The sequence below is a fragment of the Mustela erminea genome, chromosome 1 (genome assembly GCF_009829155.1).
Source record: "Mustela erminea isolate mMusErm1 chromosome 1, mMusErm1.Pri, whole genome shotgun sequence".
Classification (NCBI taxonomy): Eukaryota; Metazoa; Chordata; class Mammalia; order Carnivora; family Mustelidae; genus Mustela; species Mustela erminea.
The window spans coordinates 137,025,133-137,047,833 of record NC_045614.1 but is presented as its reverse complement, the minus strand read 5'-3'; the positions used below and the strand labels follow the sequence as shown (position 1 = coordinate 137,047,833).

General features: G+C 35.2%; 1 protein-coding gene across 1 annotated transcript in view; it reads left to right on the top strand.

Annotated features, from left to right (window-relative positions):
• The window catches only part of RSRC1 (arginine and serine rich coiled-coil 1), a 414,049-nt gene that overhangs the window by 333,167 nt on the left and 58,181 nt on the right, over window positions 1-22,701 (top strand). The window contains exon 7 of the mRNA XM_032343364.1: window positions 2,808-2,876. Coding sequence (XP_032199255.1) covers window positions 2,808-2,876 — 69 coding nt within the window. The remainder of the gene's footprint in view (window positions 1-2,807; window positions 2,877-22,701) is intronic.

The window sequence follows — 22,701 nt, the reverse complement described above, 5'->3', positions numbered from 1 at the left end:
AACATAAAAGTTTGGAGATGAATGGGAGGGGAGGCTGAAAAAATATGAGAGCCAGGGAAGCTGATGTGAGGTTTTTGGCACTTGTGGAGAAAGCACAGTAAATTCTGAGAAATGAGGTTGAAAACCAACTCTGGATGTTGATGAAAGATGAGCAACATGGAAGGATCCATATTAACTTCTAAATCTCTGGTTTTTCATAGAAATAATAACATTTAGATATTGTTTTGTAGGGGGTCTCGGAAACAAAAATAGAAAAAAAGTGGTTAGATGTGTTGATAGCAGTTTGGCAAAACAAGAAGGAAATTGGGGCATTGAGGGTGTTAATATGTGTGGAATTGAAATGGTTGTCTTGGGGGTCAGGTTGTGTAGGGAAGAAAGCAGAGCCTGGAGAGGACGGTCAAGTCTGGGGGAATTTGGAAGAGCCAAGGGACTAGAAGTTGTATATAAGGTTAGCGGAAGATGTATTTTTGGTAAATGGTGTGCTTTATAGTGGATCCTGCTGTAAAGTCTGAAGGGAGTGATCATGAATCATAAGAATACATCTTACCACTTACCAGTAGTGTTCTTTGATATCAAATTTTGTTGTACATCTAATGAGATTCAGTATCCCCATCTATAAAGTGGGATTGCCATCTTTTAGAGAATATTAAAAAATTTAGGGTAAACTAGATCATGTATAAATGACTATACATGCTTCCCTGTTCCCGTTTAAATAATATCAGAAAGCAGTTGGAAAGAAAAATGTTTCTTCCAGATTCCTTTAATAATCAATGAGGGATTTATCCTAATGACTCAGTTTGAATAAATGAATTTTCTTTGAGTGAATTCGTTCAGATTCTTGTAGAGAGCATGTTGATTATTGGTAAAATTTTCAAATGTGTGCTTTTTAAGTTAATTATTATCTAGCTATTTTGACATAATTCAGAGAGGGTTTTTTCTTTATTTAAACACACACACACACACACACACACACACACACTCACACACACACTTGGAAATCTTGATTGACAGCATGAAGCTCCATTACATAAAATATTTAACCACAGCACAAGAGCCATTTGCAGTTTAAAAATATATATATAAAACAGTATTCCAATGAATTGTCCATGTATAGCAACAAATCAGTAAGAAAGAACAAACTGGCATAGTAAAATAGATAAATCAGATTTAGGCAGGGTAGTTTATTGAATTTAAATTGTGCCCAGTTGGCCCAAGAGCTATATATAAGCAATCCATCTTACGTTGTTAATGGAGGTTCTTGAAATCCACCTGATGTTTGCATTATTAAATTTCAGTCTAATGAGCTCGGCTAATACATATTGAAGATGGTTGTAAGGAGTAGAATGTGAATCTGAGCGGGATAATTTGAAAGAAACATAAGCTGAGCATTTTACATGACTCAAGGGGTATATCTACAATTACACATATAACCAAAATTGAATTTAAATGGAATTTCTATTATCCTTGTCCTTCTACCAGGGAGAATAAAGTGTAAATGAAGTAAAAGTCTTTAGAGTTACTGGTGGTTTGTTTTTATTATCTAATTTAATAGATTCTTGCAATGATACAGAGTGGCATAAAAGTTTTAATATTTCATGACTTTAAATGCAGTCTAAGTATGTATTAAAGCTTGTAAATGGAAACAGATGTCTATGTAATTGGATATAGCACTTCACAGCACTATTATATAAGTTTTCTATTTTAAGAAAGTGTCAATATTGATAGTGAAGAAAAATAAAACTTGGAAAAAAATAGTTATATATGTGGTGTGTATTTTTTTAATTCCCATTAAAAGCCAGGTTTTATACTTCTAAAGATTATGTTGATTTTGCATAGGAAAAATATATGCAGCAAAAAAACTGAAGAGCATGTTTATTTTTTAAATCACATACATTGCTGTTATCATCATAATAAAGGCTCATCCAAAGTTTAATGCTGGCACAGTTTGATTCTTTCTTAAGTTTTTTTCTTTTTGTTTTTTGTTTTTTGTTTTTTTGACGAGGCAATACTTTTTTAACTTAATATTTCATCAACTATAATGCTATTAGAGACTTATTTTCACTTAGTTCACTCATCAGGCAGTGAGCTGGCAATAAAGGAGAATCGCTCCTTTGAGACATTAATGCTTTGGAATAAATGATGTGCTAGAACAGAAATTTAATTAATTTACAGAGTATATTGATAGTCCCTTGTTACTGTGCTGTATATTTTTAATCTTCTTTAACATCTGTAGTAAAGTGTTTGAAAACCCCTGCAGTTGAGCAACTAGTAGATAATTAAGTAATAAGGGAAGAGGTTTCTAGAGGGAAAAAGATTCTTTTTACCAAATGCTGTCATAACATGAATAAAGAACTGCTACTATGATATGCAATGAAAAAAAAATTTGCTACCTAATTTGATACTGCTCCAAAAATACTGCAAGCTTCTTATATTTAAAATGTGAATTTTAACCTAAGAACTTTCCCCCAAAGTTTAAAATAGATGCATTGCACTGACAAAATCAAATGACTTTTAATGACCAACAGTTGTTCCCAATTCATATACCATCATATAAACTTGATGTTGCTTACATTCATTTTCTTTTTTGTACAGAGATTATATTGAATGAAGTTTCAAAGATTCTAAATAAATATTTTAAATATTCTGAATAAATGTAAAAGATTTATTACAGATTATCAACCATTTTGGTTGTTTCTTCCATGTCACAAAAAATATGCAATGACTTTCTTTTCCCTTTCCCCAATATTTTCAATGTTTTATGATATAGACATAAAATAAGTACAGCAATTCCATTGTTTTTGTTTCAGCAAAAGCTGATGAAGCATTGAAAGCAAAAGAAAGAAATGAAGAAGAGGCAAAGAGAAGAAAGGAGGAAGGTAAAGGAATGTCTTCATTTTGTTCCAAAGCAGTAATTCTAATGGAAAATCACTATTTGGCATGATTTTCTTCATTTTGGGTAAACCATAGATTCTAATCAAATGCCTTGGGGGATACCTCATGCTACTTCACGAACCTAAACTCTGACATAATATCACACTATATTCAATGTCTTGGATACTGATTATGGTTTGCTAGCATAAGATTAGTTTATAAGCATCCTAGCATATATTTTGGGGAAACTGGTAAGATATAAAATTATGAAGTAGAGTTGGCGCTGTTTTTTTTCCTTCTGACTTTATAAAGTTAACAAATCATCACAATCAGTCATAGAAATGGGTTGAATTTGTATGTACATTTTGAAATATTTTAGCAGTGATGAAGGAAGGTCCCCTTGTCAATAATACTTTAAAAAACTGTTAAAAGGGAAGAATAAAATATGAAATGCCAGAAATTATCATAAGTCAAATTAAGAAATTCATGTCAGAATTTTTATAGATTAAATATTTTCTGTTAATACCTTTAAAGCCAACACCCAAAAATATAACAAAAAGAAGTCTAATACATTTTTATCTCCCCTAACAAATTTTTGTTTCCCCTTTAGTTTGCTGTGATTTATGTGAGTGAATATTTTACATTTTTCCTTCACAGAGGCTTTAGATATACTGTTGTAAATGCAGTGCTTAAAGCAAGATCCGGGCAAATCTTTCTCAGTGAGTTAAGTTGATGATCCACTTGGACTGACAGTCATGTCACTTTACTGGCTAATTAGCAGAGCAACTATTTCCTCTGTGAGCTTTCAAGAAACTGAAGCCTGATAATGTGTTCCAAAAATACTGGCTTGGACTACTATTGTCTAAATCTGAAAACTATAATTTTTATCTTAGTACATTTTTTACTGTGACAACCAGGAAAAAAAAAAAAAAAAAAAACTATTGCACTCCCAACTTACAGTGGAGGCTGAGATCCTATCAAACTTAAAGTGTGTGATAGTTTGGAAGGCTTAAAAGCAGTATTGTGTTAGAGCCATAGCCCCAAAGCAAGGAAAAACCACCAAAATAACAAAAACTGGATTTAAGGGGCAGAACCCTACAAATAAGTAGATTCAATCTAAATATGGACTAATTTATACATGAAATGGATAGTGTTCTTACCTTTTTTGACCCCTGTTAAGTCCTGACTTTATGCTTTTATCCCAGATCAACTAATTTTATGATACAGTAAGAAAACAAGTGAATTCCCAAGACAAGAAGTCTCAGTAGAATTCTCTTCCTTTAGCTTTCTGAGGTGCACATTTTGACATTGTTATTGGAAACAGTCTATCTAATTTCAGTGATGTTTATGGTGACGCATAGAAAAAATAGATATAGTACTAGATGCAAAGGCGCCTAAGCAAGTCATAACATTTTAGTACAGCTATGTTATGTGGTATTCTGATCAATGTAACTAATTAATAACATAATAGCCCTTATAAAACACTGTGGTACTGTAAATTGCAAGTGCGGTACTTATTACCAACCAACAGAGTGAATATATGTTATAATAGTTATTAATATAATCCCATTAATTCAAATCTTAATTAGAGTCATGAGCAGTTGAAAAAAGATGGCACTGATGTGGTAACCAGAGATATTGAAATTGCTAGGTGGTTTATTATTATGAAAAATATATAATATGAATAGTAAAACAAACTTTTTAAATACTTTGGAACCCCTCATTTACATAGCAATAATTGATATTTATAATAGTCTCTTTTTTTTTCATTAAATCACTTCTAAACATTTTAAAAGATACTAAGAGTTTCTTAAGTAACTACAGATACTTTAACATTATATTACAATTCTTTTGAAAGTATTTCTTTCCTTTAAACATTCAGGAAGTCAAACTGACCTTGCACTTAGTCTGTGATATACAGTAACCTTTCATTTCAGTACCTGGGAAGTGTTTGAAAAGCACATCCCTCTAATTATAGCTGTTTTAATTAGCATCTTTATAAGTCTGTCATCCTGACAAGAGTATAAACTCTTGGACTGTGAAGGATTTGGTGTCCAGGATGGTTAGCACATAATAAATACTCAGTTTCTTAATTATGGAATGAATGAAAGAATGACAATTTTACCCTTTGCTCTTTTGAATCCATTCTTAAATTACTTAAGTTTGCAGTTGATTTTTTTTTTTTAAGATTTTATTTATTTGACAGAGAGAGAGGTCACAACTAGGCAGAGAGGCAGGCAGAGAGAAAGGGGAAGCAGGCTCCCCACTGAGCAGAGAGCCCAGATGTGGGGCTCAATCCCAGGACCCTGAGATAATGACCCGAGCTGAAGGCAGAGGCTTAACCCACTGAGCCATCCAGGCACTCAAGTTTGCAGTTGATTTTAAATAACCTCACTGAAAGTGTAACTGAACTTTGTTACGTCTCTTTTCTAAAATAAGACCTCATCCATTAGGCATGTTGAAGAAAAATTCTACTAGTAAAAAACCTATATGACACTGATTTCATTCTTTGTTTTCGTTTGCTTCCAAAATTTATTTACGTGTTGTCTAGTTACTTAAGTGCTATCAGATTAACTGAAAATGATTAATATATAAACTGCATTTATTTTATTTCATATAAATTAGTCTAGCTACAAACTGAAACCTAAGATACATCTGTATGTGTATGTATATATATTTCTGCATCTGAAAGAGTAATAATCCTATATTTCCAATCTATAAGCCACTAGTAATTCTTTCTGTCACATCATTTGTACAGTTCATCTCTTAATTTCTCAGCATGCTGAGGTGCAGCACAGGGTTGAAAGCATTGTTAAAATGTAGATAAATGTTATCTGCCCAGCTCCTTGTATTCATTCTCTGTTATCTCAAAAAAGCTATTGTATTAGCATAGCAAGATCTGTGCCTTACAAATACATTCTATTATGTAGTCCTTTCCTTTGAGTATTCTTAAATCAATCTTGTAATTATGTTTGCAGGTATGTAGCCAAGATAAAGTGAGGCTTCTCACCAAAACTTGTCCAGGGTAACTACTTTGCCTTCTACCGTAGAAACAATGGGAGCCCAGAGTGCTTTTCATGGTCCATATATAGCTCTGTTGAGTTTCCACTTACTGAATATCACTAGCACATTGGTATGGATCCTCTTTCTTGAACCATTTAGTCTCTAACTTTCCATTTAAGTTGAATTTTATAAAGGTCACATTATTTAGTAAAAACCAACTGAATATTTAAAGTCTAGGTTTTATAGTTTCCTTCTTTAAAAATAAGTACTTTTTTTCTTAATTCTAGATTACATGTTAGGAAAAAGGAATAGTATTAAATCTTTCAGTTTTGTTTTCTTCCTTATTCTTTGACATAATAAATACTTGACTTCAACTTCTCTTTTTCTTTAAATGTGTTTGAAAATGTTCTGACTATATGTAATGAGAAGTCATTTCAACTTTTATCCTTTTTTGTTTTGTTTTTTTTTTATTATTTTTATTGCATGGTTTAGCAAAACTGCTTAGTTTTTCCATATTTTATGTTTATATTTAATATAGTATTTATTTAAAGATTTTATTTGTGTTTTAAATCTATTTATAAGCATAATAGTCTTGTGCTGTATTTTGACTTCCAATATGAATTTCTTATTTGTGCCATAAGTATAGCAGCCTTTGAGTTCTTTTTCCCCTTGTGTTTATTCAAAGTAGCTCTACCCATCTGTTAGTTTTCTACTTCAAATATTTTTTTTTCCAAAAATGTTAGGCAACCCAGTCTAAATTATTTATGGAAATGGTGGACAGTGATAATATGAACACAATATGAGGTAGTGAAGTGAAGACTTAAAGCAATCCTTAAGTCTTATTTAAGTTGAAATTCATCAAACCTTTTGCCACATGTGATTGACAAGTAACACAAATTAGTGCTACTTTCATCTTTTTTGTTGTTGTTGTCAATCCTTTGGCGAAGGTGGGGTTAAAAAGTGCAAGTAGCTGAAAGGAAGAAGGGATCACAGGCAATGTTCTGAGTACTTTACATATTTTAATTCTCTTAATCCTCATTAACTCTATGAAGTTTATGCTGTTATTATCCCTATACTATAGGGAGGATAGGAAACTAAGGCACAGAGAGTGCTTAACTTGCTCCATGGCTAGTGAGTGCTAAAGCCAGTACACAAACCCAGGCAGTATAACTCCAGTACACATTCCCCTTTTCTAAACATAAATCACAGGGACGCTGGGTGGCTCCATCTGTTGGTCATCTGCCTTCAGCTTAGGTCTTGGTTCCATGGTTCCATGCACCCATGGTTCCAGGGTCCTGGGATTGAGTCCTGCATGGTGCTTCTTGCTCAGCAGGGAGCCTGCTTTTCGACTGCCTGCTGCTCCCCCTGCTTGTGCTGTGTCTGTCTCTCTCTCTCAATCTCTCTCTGACAAATAAATAAATAAATTCTTTTTAAAAATAAATAAACATAAATCGCAACATTTATGATCAAATATAATATGATTTAATTCCCTCTTCTATCCATTGCCCTCTTCTCTGAATCTCACCTTAAGCATTTCTTTACTATATTTTTTGTGTCCTCAGATAGATCTGTACCCATATTAGGCTTGCTTATGGTTTCTGGGTGAGTTACTTTAGTCAGAGGCATTTTGTGGAGTTGTCCATGCCCTTTCCTCCCTAGTGAATGGCTTGTTTATGTAAGACACCCACTTGTCAAGTTCACAACACCTTCAGAGTCTGGGCCTGGGCCAAACCTAAACATCTATTTTCTCAGGCCCCTTTCTCAGCAGTCCTGGCTCTCTCAATGCTTTGAGGTCCCTAGCATACAGCACACAGTACCAGGTCTTACCACACACAGGGAGAGAACAGTTATAATCCCTCCTTTCTTTCCTCTGTGGTTCCTTGCCTAGATTGTTCTTTCTAAAAGCCTTCATCCTAGGGTGCCTGGGTAGTGCAGTGAGTTAGGTGTCCAACTCTTGATTTCAGCTCAGGATCTCAGGGTCCTGGAATCGAGCCCCACATTGGGTTCCCTGCTCAGCATGGAGTCTGCTTGAGATCTTCTCTTTCTATCTCTCTCTCTCTCTGCCCTTCCCACTCATGCTATCTCACTCTTTTTAAAATAAATAAATGAAATCTTTTAAATAAATAAAAGCCTTTATCATTATTTGGCTATCCATTATAATATGCAGAATTATTGCTTTTTAGATTTAAATATTTTAAACCACCCCCCCCTTGTTTTACTTTATTAGGTAGTTCTAGTCCAAGATTTAAAATATCCTTTTTAAGGAAATTTGTGTTCCCATGATTCAGATTTAATAATTAGACATCTTTTGTAATGTAGTGTTTTGTAAAATATGTGTCTAGTCTTTTAACACATTAGCTCTAATGTTAGAAAGCTGTTTTATTTTTCAAAAAATAAATCTGCTTAAAAAATTTTAAAAAATAAATAAATAAAATAAATCTGCTTAGCTTGACTGCATTGCTTTATTCCATATTTTTTCCTCAAGTTCTTTATTTAGTCCAAAATCACTCAAGAATAAACACCCAGTTATTTAGCGCAGCCATCTGTGCTATTCCCCTCAGCAGTGATTTGTCCTTTATAGTCCCCTTGATTCTGTGTCTGCAAGATCTTGATTTTAAACATTCTTAACTTTTCTTTTGTATGGTTATCTGTCATATTATATAACATCAGCTGTTTATTCCTGCTTTAACGCTTCCAGTAAATACTAATTCATTTTTAACTTTTTTTTAGGATTTTATTTATTTATTTGAGACAGACAGAGAGCGCAAGCAGGGAGGAGGATCAGAGGGAGAGGGAGAAGCAGACTTCTCACTGAGCAGGGAGCTTGATGAGGGGCTCGATCCCGGGACCCTGAGATCATGACCCAAGCTGAATGCAGCTGCTTAACTGACTGAGACACCCAGGTGCCCTTTAACAAACTTTTTACAAAGAAGAGGATGCCTCATTTTCCTAATAGCTCACTCATACTGTTTTTGCTTCATATGCATTCAGCTGTACTCTGTGTGGACTTAGAAGTTGTTGAGATCACAATTTATTTATTTTCAGTAAGGTGTTCATGTATATGGAATGCAGATACTGATCTCTGTTTAACCATTTGGGGGCCTCAAGTGATCGAGGTATTCCTTACTAATTTAAATATTTTCTGTGCTCTACACACACAAATTTCAAGGCCAGCTAAAGGCTACAGCTTTCTTTCCAATCAGATATTTCCATTATAAATTAAACATTAGAAACCTGACATACATATTGAATGCCCACAGGTGTATAATCCTGTGAATAATGAAGGGAAGTCATTGCAGTATAAGGAGTCAACTGTATCTAGTGGAAATAGCCCTGGCTTATTCTAACTGAAGTAAGAGAATGAGATTCAGAGTGCCAGCTCTACCATTTACTGGCTCTGTGACTGAATAAGTCCCTTAACTTCACTGTGACGCTAAAGTGAGGACGATGATAAAATCTGCCAAGAATTGTTATAAATAGAAATGGCATAGAGAATTTAAAAATTACTTTATACTGCATAGTACTGTATAAATGTAAAATGTTTTAGAATTGCAACACAGAAGAGCATAATGATCATCTTCGTATCATGCTCTTTTTTTTTTTTAAAGATTTATTTATTTTAGAGAGAAAGAATGTACATGTTTGCTCGCACAAGTTAGGGAAGGAGCAGAGGGAGAGAATCTTCAAGCAAACTCCTCATCCTGCGTGGAGCCCATCACAGGGCTCCAACTCACTACCCAAGGGATTCTGACCTGAACCAAAACCAAGAGTCAGATGCTCAACCAACTGAGCCACCCAGGCACCCCTGTTCATTCTTTTTGTAACTTTGATCAATTCAAAAAATACACTGACCACTCAGCACATGCTGGGTACTGTTCTAACCCATATGAATAGAGCAGTGAAAAAGAAAATCAAGGCCTCCATACTTAAAGAACTTATATTTCTAGAGGGGGAAGACAGGAGATAAACATGAAAACAAATAATAAAACGCAGTAAAATCAAATGGGGATTAGTGTTTTCTCATCCTTTGTATGACCATAGAGGCCCCTTTAAGCCCAATTTCCCAATCTGTTCATAAATAAAAATAATGATGATGATAATAAGTCAACTATCATCTAAGAATGTAGTTGTGATATAGTAGATATGAAACCATTTTATAGACCTCACAAAATTTTGTTGCTATTTTATTATTAATTAAAAATACTTTAGTGTGCCTCACAGTTGAAAATACAAAATCACTTATTGAAACTTATGGGATGAAGATAATATGATGAAACTAGCTTATTTGAACTCACACTCCTGAGAACAGATTTTTTAAAAGCTGGTCAAAATATTAAGACATATGTCTGAAGGCATCAGAGACTTACTCAGGCAGTGGAAAAGTATGGGTCCCAGTTCCAGGAAGATATGGTGAGCTCAACATTTGGAGCCAGTTTTCCCCTAGAAATGATCCCAGTAATAGCATCTATCTGCCAGTTTTTACAGAGGTCACTAAAGGACTAAGAATCTGGACAGAGCTTTTGAGAGACTAGTGGAGCTATGGGAATAAAATCTAGAACTCAGGCCCAGTCAAGGAAAGGAAGATTCTGAAACCAGCAGACTTTCAGTTGGGATCTTAAAAGATTATTCCATGAAAGTAAGGATGAACCAGAAATAAACAGGCATCCCTAGGGGCCAAAGCCCAGGTTTGAATCATCTCAATTCCTGATTGAGTTAAGACAATTCAAGATTGCTGGTGCATCTAGCCAATTATCAAAGCAGATATAAATCCTTTCTGGAAGAAGGAAGCATTATCCCAAATTATCTTTACAGTTGTTTCTATATGATATCCATTAAAAATAACCAGGCATATGAGAAAATAAGACAAGATGAAGAACCATGAGAAAAAAGAGGACAAGAGAAACAACAATCAGTAGGAGCAGATTCACAGAGGATCAAGACAGTGGAGTTTTTAGATGCAGATTTTAACATTACTTTGCTTAATTTGTCATGAAAATAAAGGATGGTACTGATCATTTCAGGTCATATTAGAAACTTTTAAAAATTTAAAAGAAAATATTAAACAGTAACTGAAACCAAGAACTTAATTAAGGCTTAAGGTCCAACTCTGCAGAGCACAAAAAAAAATTAGAGACCTGAAAGATTAGAAGAAAACATCCTAAATGAAGCAGTGAAAAACAACAGATGGAAAGTACAGGTAAAAGACCTAAGGAATAGAATGAAATGAGTCACAGTGTCAGTACTTACAGTCTCATTCTGCAGGTTGCCATTCCATTTTATTGATGATTTATGCTGTGTAGAAGCTTTTGAGTTTTATGTGGTCCCACATGTTGATTTTAGCTTTTATTTATGCTTGGGATGTCTTAGGGAAAAATCATTGCCAAAACCATATGTATATCTCATATATATTTATAATTGTTATATCTTCTTGATGAATTGACCTATTATTATATCATGACTTTCCTTATTTCTTATTACCATTTTTGGCTTAAAGTTAATTTTGTCTGATATAAGTACAGCTACTCCTGCTTTCTTTTGGTTTACACTTGCATGGAATGTCTTTTTATATCCCTTCACTTTGAGCCTATGTGTATACTTAAATCTGAAGTGAATCCCTTGTAGACACTATATAGTTTGGCTTTTTTTTTTTTTTAAATCTGTCCAGCAACTCTGTGCATTTTGATTGGTGAATTCAATACATTGACATTTAGAGTAATTACAGATTTCCCCTGCTATCTGAAAGTAGAGCATTCCAGTGAAATCTTTTATAAGCCAAAATTATATAAAGCAAAGCAGTTATCATTAATATATATGGGAAACGTTTTAAGCATTCCCAGACTTGAAAAAATAACCTCTTTTCTGGTACTTTAGGACACATCTTGCTAATAGATGCAAAAGATCAATTGATATAAGGCATAGATGCTCACAGGCATAGTTCAAAGCTATGGCTCTAGATGTTGAAATGCTGAGTATAGTTCCTGGGGAAGGATCTTGGCAGTGCCATTCTTGGGGTATATGCTGCCTCTACAGTAGCTCACTATAAAACAAACAGTGCTATTTTTACCTTTTGCAAAATCCTCTTTGGATTGCTTTTAGTTAACGAAAATAGGTACTAACATAGGTCTTTTGTAAAAGTGAAGTTGTATAATGCGAACTTGAGTTTTCAAACAGAAAGGGATACCTAGACAGATATGTAAGGACCTACTAATGCCATTGTATTAGTTGCTTTCTGACTGTTTTGTAGTTGCTTTGTTTCTTTTTCCTCTGTGATTTTTTATGGTGATTTGCTCTGTTTCTCCTATCTTTATCTTTTGTGAATCTACCCTAGGTTTTTGCTTTGTGGTTACCATGAGGCTTACATAAAACATAGATAAAATAGTCTGTTTTAAGCTGATAGCAACTTAACTTCAATCACATACAAAAGCTCAATCCTTTTAATTTTCTCTTTTTATGTTTTTTATGTCACCCTTTTACCTCCCTCTTTTATATTTTTGATGTCATAATTTACCTCTTTTTTAAAAAAAGATTGATTTGAAAGAGAGAGTGAGCGAGTGGTGGAGTGACAGAGGAAGAGGGAGAGGGAATCTCAAGAAGACTCCATGCTAAGCACAGAGCCCAACACAGGGCTTGATCTCATGACCCTGAGATCTTGACTAGCTGAACTCAGGAGTCTGACACTTAACCAGCTGAGCCACCCAGGCCCCCCACAAATGACCTCCTTGTATATTGTGTATTTGTTAACAAACTATAGTAGCTATTTTAATACTCTTTTCCTTTAACTTTTATACTATAGTTAAATGGTTAACACACCATCCTTTTTCAGAATTAGAGTTTCCGAAATCTGACTGTGTATTTATCTTTACCAGTCTGTTGTATACTTTCATACATTTTCATGTCACTAATTAACAACTTTTTTTGAGCTTGAGGAAGTTTCCACATTTCTTGCAAGGCAGGTCTAGTTCTGATGAACTCCCTTAGCTTTTATTTGTCTGGGCAAGTCTTTATTTCTCCTTCACACCTGAAGTATAATGTTGATGTGTAGAATATTCTTGGCTGGCCATTTTTTTTTTCTTTCAACTTTGAATATGTCATTCCACTGTATTGTAGCCTATAGAGTTTCTGCTGAAAAATCCACCAGTAGCCCAGTGGGGTTCATTTGTATGTTATAATCTTTTTTTCTCTGGTTGTATTTAAGGTTCTTTATCTTCGATTTTTCATAGTTTCACTATAATGTGTCTTTGAGATTATAGACTGATCTATTAGCGTCATGGACATGAATGCACAAGTCTCTCCCCAGATTTGGGAAGTTCTCAGCTATTGATTTTTTTTTTTAAGATTTTATTTATTTGTTAGAGAGAGAGAGAGAGAGCATGAGCAGGGGGAGGGGCAGAAGGAGGAAGATCCTGATACGGGGCTCAATCCCAGGACTCTGGGATCATGACCTGAGCTGAAGGCAGACGCTTAACCAGCTGAGCTATCCAGGTGTCCCTCTATTTGCCTTTAGGAGGGAAATACTTTTTGCTGGTCCTGATATATCTGGGCTTTTCTCTAACCTTGCATGAATACACCTGTCCCATACTTCTTACTCTCTCTTGTAGCTGAATTCTTAAACTTTAATGCCTTCTCTGGTTCTTATAACTCACCATGCTGGCTGAAGAGGTGGCTCGTTTTTGTGGTTTCTCCCTTGCCCACAGATCCTGGTCTGTTTTTCTGAGAGTATTCTTTTTACCATTTATTGACATTCATTCTTGCAGCCATACTTGGAAGCATGCACAAGAGCCAGCTGCTCAGTTGGGGGGAGGAGGTATGGAGTTAGCGCTTGTGGCATTGGGGTTCCCATAGGCCTGGGGTGGTATCCTCAAGTAAGGCTCCTGAACAGACTTCCTACTGAAGTCCTGAGTGTGGTCATCCAGAGCTGCATCCCCCTGATGTTTTTTTCCTGATTTCCCTCCATCCCTCCCTACAGTCATGGAGTTCTCGCCTCAGTACTCCAGGTTCTGCTGAAGAGAAACAAGTTTCCCTAGCAGCATCCCACACAAATGGAAAAGCGAGCTCTCATTCCCTGTTCTCCTTTTTTTCCACAAGAGAGGTCCCTGCCACTGGTTCAGCTCCATTATAGTGTTGCCTTGGGCGAACAGCAGTGGCAAAGTTATTCTTCTGGCTCTAGTGCATCCAGACTCATTTGTTTTTGTTTTATTTTGGTCATCAGCATGCTGGAATCTTCCCTTGGGAGAGCTGAACTTCTACTCTCTTTAATCAGTGTGTTTCTGCTTAACTCAGCCTCATCCATGGTGGTTTCCCCAACAATGGCTGAGAGGGTGTGGGGTAGATTTGCCAGCTCCTGTTGGTTTTGCAGTCCATGCTAAGGTGTATCTGCATATTACCACATGCACAAATGTGGAAGATTCCTTCCAGGCCCATTGGCATGTGGCGCTGGGTCCTACAGCTCTCTTAAGATGCTTTTTGTTCATGGATGGATACCAGTTACTTGTTTAAAAAGAGGGACGTCGGGGCACCTGGGTGGCTCAGTGGGTTAAAGCCTCTGCCTTCGGCTCCGGTCATGATCCCAGGGTCCTGGGATCGAGCCCCGCATCGGGCTCTCTGCTTAGCGGGGGGCCTGCTTCCTCCTCTCTCTGACTGCCTCTCTGCCTACTTGTGATTTCTCTCTGTCAAATAAATAAATAAATAATTCTTAAAAAAAAAAAAAAAAAAAGACGGACGTCTTATACGACTGATGTCACTCCATAAAATTTAATCTGAAGGGTAAATAGTTGGTAACATTGTCAGTGAAAGTCACTTTGTTGAGGTTTTTCTCTAAATAATGATAAAAATGTATGTATATCACAATTATTACTTGGTAAATTGCAACTTTCTTTGTATTTTAAAAGTTTCTTCAAATCACCTGTTGTGTGTCGGTTCACTATATGAAGGGGAGTAATACCATAATAAGTAAGCTATTTTATCCACTTGTTCATTTTGACAGTTATTATCCTACAGGCTCATGTCTTCTTTTTTTTTTTTAATTTTTTATTTTTTATAAACATATATTTTTATCCCCAGATCAAGTGTAGTATCTGTTCTTATCAGGTTCATGTCTTCTTAATGCTAGTCTTGATCATGATAGTGACATGTCATCTACATAAAAGATGTTTGTCTATTTACTAAGCTAGGAAGACCTGCATCCAGTTGATCTAAAAACTGTATTTTATTTTGTAAGTGTTGGTTTGAAAGAAGCCAAGAATTATAGTTTTATAATATTTACATTTAAAAATCAGTCTCTTTGAGCACTCTACACCTTTATCTTCTAATTTTAGAGGTACCACGACAAGAGTGACTTTAAAGGAAACTGTGCTGCAAAAATGATTCCTCTGGTACATAGATGATTTTTGTCTATGCAATCAGAAGCTGAAGATGAATCAGTTAATACCATGAACACTTTTATACTACACTTCACCACCTTCTCAGAGAAATGAAACAGTGTGGCAAAGATCAGTAGAGTGGTTATAACTAAAGCCTGCTTTTACACTATGTTTTAAAAGATCTACGCTTGTTTATCAAGAAGAAAACTGATGTCGAGTTATATAAGCTGGCAACATGATCTGCCTGTCAAGTTGTCTTACATTTAATTTTTAGGAGAAATAAGGAGATACATCTATTTGCTAAAGATCAAACATGGGCCAGCGTTCACATCAGGAAGACAAATTAGCAAGTACATGAATCAGGTTCTATTTATATAAGATGATGATGGCTTAGCCTAAGTGAAAACACTCTACCTAATCATACTATCAGTATCTGGAAATAGTAATTACCTGTTAACCGAAAAGAGATGAAATTCAAATAATTTTTGCAATCATAATTATTAACTTCAGTAAAGGTCAAGTCTTATTAATAACTTTAATGATGTCAGAATATGTTCACTCTAACAAATTATTAGCTCTATAAAAGAAATATGATCAAAATCTAATTAGAGTGTATAAATGTTTATCTCCTACAGCACACCTTATAATCTGCCTTTGGCCATAAGATGTATGACTATAACATATTCAGAGATAAATATTTTAAGGATATTAAATTATTGATTATATGTTAATCAATATGTATTATAAATAATGAAGTTAGACCTAGTTTCTAAATAGAAGATTTTATCCTAAAAATATTTTATTTCCCAAAACATACTTTTAGGCTTACTGGCAGACTAATAAGCTTTAATCTTGCTCTCAGAGGTTCAGAATGAGCATCCAAGAAGAATTCTAATACTAAAAATTTTTATAAAAAATCAACCTTATTTCTCTATGCTATTAGAAATATACTTATCTGGCCATTTTTACTCTAATTGGACTTTCTCGAAAGTATATATAGAAGCTTTTTTTTTTTTTTTGGTATCACATGGTGTTCTTTGTTTTTTATTTTGTGTTACTGATAGCAGAAAATTAGAAGATTAATATAACTGATAAAATATCTTCTAAATTACAACTATTTACACTTAATTTACTTGGTGTAAAATTAAGAAATAGAATGGAGAATATTGTTAAAATAGTTTACATAAGGCCTGATTATTTGTACAAATTTAGTATGATTAGATAACTAAACACTGTTTCAGAATAGAGAAAGCTGAATTTTTTTATCTAAAATCATAATCTGCTCAATTCTGGACATTTCCACCTTATTTTAAACTATTATTAATCCAAGATGATCCGCAGGACCCAGTGAGCCCATCTCTGGTGTCAAGAAAAAAAGAGTTAACCCTAGACTGGAAAACCAAGCAGAAGCTAAGGCAGAAGATTTGGGCAATATCACACTAGAACCCAGGCTTAAAAGATATGAGGCCATGAAACAAGACTACTTCACATGAGGATTGAAAATAGCAAGTCTTCTCTTTCTAAAACACTTGAAATAGCTTCGTGGTAGAAAAGTATCTCCTGGGGTGCCTGGGTGGCTCAGTGGGCTAAAGCCTCTGCCTTCGGCTCAGCTCATGATCCTGGGGTCCTGGGATCAAGTTCCGTGTCGGGCCCTCTGCTCAGCAGGGAGCCGTCATCCTCCTCTCTCTCTCTGCCCGCCTCTCTGCCTACTTGTGATCTCTGTCTGTCAAATAAATAAATAAAATCCTTAAAAATAAATAAATAAATAAATAAATAAATAAAATCTTAAAAAGAAGAAGAAGAAAAATATCTCCTTTCTGCATCCTTTCAACTTCGCTCTAGAGCATCATCTGTCCACCATTTTTATATATACAGTACACATTAAGATATATATTCTACTTTGCAACCTGATACACATATACATATATACATATAACAATACACGTACATATAAACATGAAAAAAATTACAAAAAATCCTTATCCACTCTCATTTTTTTCCCGATTTCATTGCATCTTCAAACAAAAGAAAAGGCATCCATTAACGGATCATGATTCTCATTTTGAAAACATTGCTCTGGCATAAGTTTCCCTCATATTTCTCCTTTACCCAGATCATTCTCATACCTTAAGCCTGAAAAAGTGTTCTGCTTTTGCCTAGGATTTTAGTTAAACTGAAGGTAGTAAATTACCACACACATTACTGGAGTTTTCTTAAGGTAAAGTTTTAAGGTAAATCACTATATTGTAGTAACATGAAATGAAGTTAAGCCATTCAAAATTAGAAGCAGCTATATTTCTTTAACTTGGCATCCCATGTGAACTCAAATAATTCTAAATGAGTATATATCATTTCCCTGGACGTATCTGTGAACTTTTAGAGGACAGTATATGTTCTTATTTAGGATGTAATTATCTGGTAGGTTTCTAGTTAATGTAAAGTTTACAGCTTATAAGTTGAATATTATGTATGTAGGTGATATATTCTTCACATCTTTAGTTAGAGTTTATTAAGCTAGATCAGAAGGACCTTCCTCTTTAACACTGTTTTCCAACAGAAATCACTAATTGCCAGTGGAATTCATGTTAATGGGAATTTGATAACTGAGCCAAATCTGACTTCATGATGATTTAGATTATAAACTTGAATCCAAGTTGTGGAAATGGCCTGAATTCATGTGAGATTGTGTTGGAAGCCAGTTTATACTCAGTTTTTACTGTCCATAAAAATCTTTCAATTTGTGAATAAATTTGAAATAACATTATCTCAGAAATGAAAATCCAGATTTGGAACAAGTAGACTTTTGAAAAGAAAGAAAATTAAAAAGATGGGGTTTTCTTCTTAGCCAGGTTGTTTAAAGTGTATGTCCTCTAAAGTAAAAACAGCATTCCAATTTTATGGTAGCAGCAGTGATACTCTAAGTCACACAGCTATTAAGTTGATAAAGCCACTATTTGAGTACAGTTCTAATGCCAGAGCCCAAGATCTAATCACTAAAGCATATGATCTTCCACTGTGCTATCCTATGATGGTAGCTCTTTTGAAAGTGATTTTATCCTTTCCATTTCCCAAACTAGTTTATGTTCATCTATCTTTTTTTAGGGATGGGAAGCCTAAAGATATTAAGATTTAAATTGCCAGATTTTAATCTAAGTGTTTATTTTTTTACTGGCGAATTGAATTACTACTTAGGATCTATTTTGAAAATTTGTTTCTTAAGACTTTGTATATTATATTTTGTTTTGCCCGGAGTTATTCTTTTAAAATATTATATTTTTAATAATTTGAACCTATCTGGTAGCAAATGTGAACAATGTATAAAAAGTATAAAGAAGGAAATAAATACGCATAATCCTACCACCCAGAGAGAGACCTTTGGCTACATTTTACTATATCCTCCTAACCTTTGCTTATTTTACAATGTTGAGATCATACAGCATGTACAATGTTAGTTTAATTTTTCAGTTATGTATTGTAAGAGATGAGAGGAGTCCATTTTCTCTAGGCCTCCATTTTTTTGCATGGTAAAAATGGAGTATAAACACACCTTATCCCACCTCCCACTCTACAAATCCATCTCACTTTTTTCAACCCCCAGGTACATATAATTTTGTATTCTGCATTTTTCACTGGTTATATAAGATACATATTTAGTTATTTTCTCATGTTATGAAGAGCTTTGAAAACACTTTTTAAAAAAGATTTATTTATGTATTTATATATATATATATTATTTGGAGCGAGAGAGAGAAAGAGAGTACACACACAGAAGAAGAGGGAGACGGAGAAGCAGACTCCCCACTGAACAGGAAGCTCCACATGGGGCTTGATCCCGGGATTCTGGGATCATGACCTGAGCCAAAGGCAGGTGCCCAAGCAACTGAGCCACCCAGGCACTCATGAAAACACTGTAATGGTTGTATTTCATACTTACAGGTATCATATGAATTAACTTACACGTTCCTATATTACTGGATGTTTATACTGGTAGCAGCATAGTTTTTTAGAGATATGTAGTTGAGTAATAGGAGTTTCAGTAATAGGAAGCAGTCCAGGTGTTAGAGCTTAGTGCTATACTTATATGAATACTTCCTGCTGGTACTACATATGTGGAAAGTCATTCCACTTGTTTATAAAGAGGCTCCCTGTTCAATCTTATGGAATTTGTATTTCCAGAGCTATAAACTATCCATGGTAGAAGGAGGGACAATTTAGGTTAAAGAGGTAATAATATTAGTTTTTCCCTTTATTTGCATAGTATTTTACGATTTTCAGTGAACTTTCACAGGATATGTTATTTAACTTACTCTTATCAATTCTGTGAGGTAGGAAGTATTAATCTCATTTTATAATTGAGAAAATAATGTTTAGTTAAGTCCAAAACAGAATTCTTTGTAGTGGACAATAGTTGCTTTCGAACAAGGTTCAATACTGACTCTCCTATAATAGAGAATTTTTCAGTTGTTTTATTTAGTTAATAGAACAATGAAAATATTACCGTTAAGTTAAATCCACTCAGTCCTGAGATGTAATGCTTTCCAGTATTTGACCAACTATCAAATTGCCCAGTCTAACTTTTTTTTTTTACTTTTATAAATGGTTAGAACTATCCTTTAGACATAATTATAGAGAAAACATTCTGGAAAATGTTCTGTGTGCACTTGAAAAGAATGTGTATGGATTCATTAGGATGAAATGTTATGAATATATCTCCTAAGTACATCTGGTCCAGTGTGCCATGCAAGGCCATTGTTTCCTTATTTTCTGCTTAGATGATCTGTCCATTGCTGTAAGTGGGATATTAAAGTCCCCTACTGTTACTGTATTATTATCAGTGAGGTTTTTTTGTTTTTTTTGTTTTTGTTTTTGAGAAGAGAGCATGTGGCAGGAAGGGGCAGAGGGGGAGGAGAGAGGGAATCTTAAGCTGGGCATGGAGTCTGATGCAGGGCTTGATCTTTTAACACTGAGATAATGACCTGAGCTGAAATCAAGAGTAGGATACCTAACTGACTGAGCCACCCAAGTGCCCCTTCAAGGAGTTTCTTTACGTCTATTATGAATTGATTTAAATATTTGGGTGCTCCCCAGTTGGGGCATAAATATTTACAATTGTTAGATCTTCTTGATGGATAGACCTCTTTTTTTTTCCTAAGATTTTATTTATTTATTTGACACAGAGAAATCACAAGCAGGCAGAGAGGCAGGCAGAGAGAAAGGGGGAGGCAGGCTCTCCACCAAGCAGATAGCCCGATGCAGGACCCAATCCCAGGACCCCAAGATCATGACCTGAGCTGAAGGCAGAGGACTAACCCACTGAGCCACCCAGGCGCCCTGGACCTCTTAATTATAATGCCCTTCTTCATCTCTTGTTGCAGTCTTTGGTTTAAAATCTAGTTTGATATAGGTATGGCTATCCTGGCTTTCTTTTGATGTCCATTAGCATGATAGAGAGTTCTCCAACCCCTCACTTTCAATTTACAGGTGTCTTTAGGTCTAAAATGAGTCTCTTGTAGACAGCATATATATAGATGGATCTTGTTTTATTTCATTCTGATATCCTGTGTCTTTTGATTGGAACATTTAGCCCATTTACATTCAGAATGATTCTTAAAGGATATGAATTTAGTGTGTTTCCTGTAGAGTTGATGTTTCTGGTGATGTACTTGGTCCTTTCTAGTCTTTGTTGCTTTTGGTATTTTTTTTCCCTCCACTGAAAGAGCCCCCCTTTAAAATTTCTTGCAGAGCTGGTTTAGTGGTCATGAACTTCTTTAGTTTTTGTTTGTCTGGGAAACTCTTTCTCTCTCCTATTCTGAATGACAGCCTTGCTGGATAAAGAATTCTTGGCTGCATATTATTCCAGTTCAGCATGTTGAATATTTCCTTCTACTCCTTTCTGGCCTGCCAAGTTTCACTGGACAGATCTGCTGTGAATCTGATCTGTCTTCCCTTGTAGGTTAAGTACTTTTTTTTCCCTTACTGCTTGCAGGATTCTTTCCTTGTCTTGTGTATTTTGTGAGTTTGAGTATGATATGCCTTGACAGTGGTTGGCTTTTGCTTAATTTAATGGGAATTCTCTGTCTTTCCAGGATTTTGATGTCTTTGTCCTTCCCCAGATTAAGGAAGTTTTCAGCCATAATTTGTTTGAATAAATCTTCTGTCCCTTTTTCTCTCTCTTCATTTTCTGGGGCTCGTATGGTATGAATGTTAATTATGTTTTAATAAGTCACTGAGTTCCCTAGGTCTACCTTTGTGGTCCATTACCTTTCTTTCCCTCTTTCCATCTTCTTCCAGCTTCATTATTTTATGTAAGTTTATCTTCCATATCATTAATCCACTCCTCTCATTTGCCCATCCTCATTTTTATGGCCTCCATTTGTGTTTGCCCCTCAGTTACAGCATTTTTTATTTTGGTTCTTTTATCTCAGCAGTAAAGGATTCTCTAGTGTATTCTCTGCTTTTTTCAAGCCCTGCTAGTATCTTTATAATCATTGTTTTAAATTCTAGTTTAGACATCTTATATTTATAGTGATTAAATCCCTGGTTATGAATTCTATGTTCAGTTCTTTTGGGGTGAATTTCTCTGCCTGATCATTTTGTTCATAAAAGAGAAGAAAGAAGAAAAAACAAAAACTAGATATTGAGTGTGTTTTTGTCTGCTTGTTAAAAGAGTCTAGATCCCAAAATACTATCTATCTATCTATCTATCTGTCTATCTATGTAAGCATCAGAAAATAATACATATACATATGAGAAAATAAAAAATAAAGTATATGTATGATTGCAAATGAAAAAAAAATTTAAGGAAATGAAAAAAAATAATAATAAATGAATACTAAAAGCAAAAAAGGAAACTATACCCTGTTTCCCCTAGAGCTGAAACTTTGCAGCACTCTGTGCAGTAGACTTGGTGCCAAGGAGTCGTTTGTGCTGATCTTCTGGGGAAGTAGGCCGCAGCCCTGATTCTCAGTCTGACTTGTTTCGGTGGAAAGGTCCTCTAGGGCCAGGTGGGTGGGGCTTCATGTAAACAGTTCTGGCCTTCACTAAGTGGCACTGTTTTGCTCCCTGAAGGCTTTCCGTGCTGCTGGCACAATGCATATGGGGGCATCTGGTTCTTTAGCCCCTGAGCTGAAAGTTTGCTCCCTCAACTCTTAAGTGAGGTTTCATAGAAGATCAATTAATCACTGTTGTTGTGTCCCCAGTTTCCATCCGAACCCTGTGTTCACCCTGCCTGTGCCCTAGCTTTTTTATCACAAGCACCCAACTAAGTTTCCAAACCACATTATAGGGAATCCCGTGGCCCGGACCACACTGTTCCGCCAGGGAAGGGTCTTGCGCACTTTAGCCGTTTGCTGTCTGGTCCAGGAAAACTGTCCTATGACAACATAGTAGTTCACACTTTATGGCAACACAGAACAGAAAACGGGCACCAAGACCTGCTGGTCCCAGCCAGCTTTCCTCCTCCTGTGCC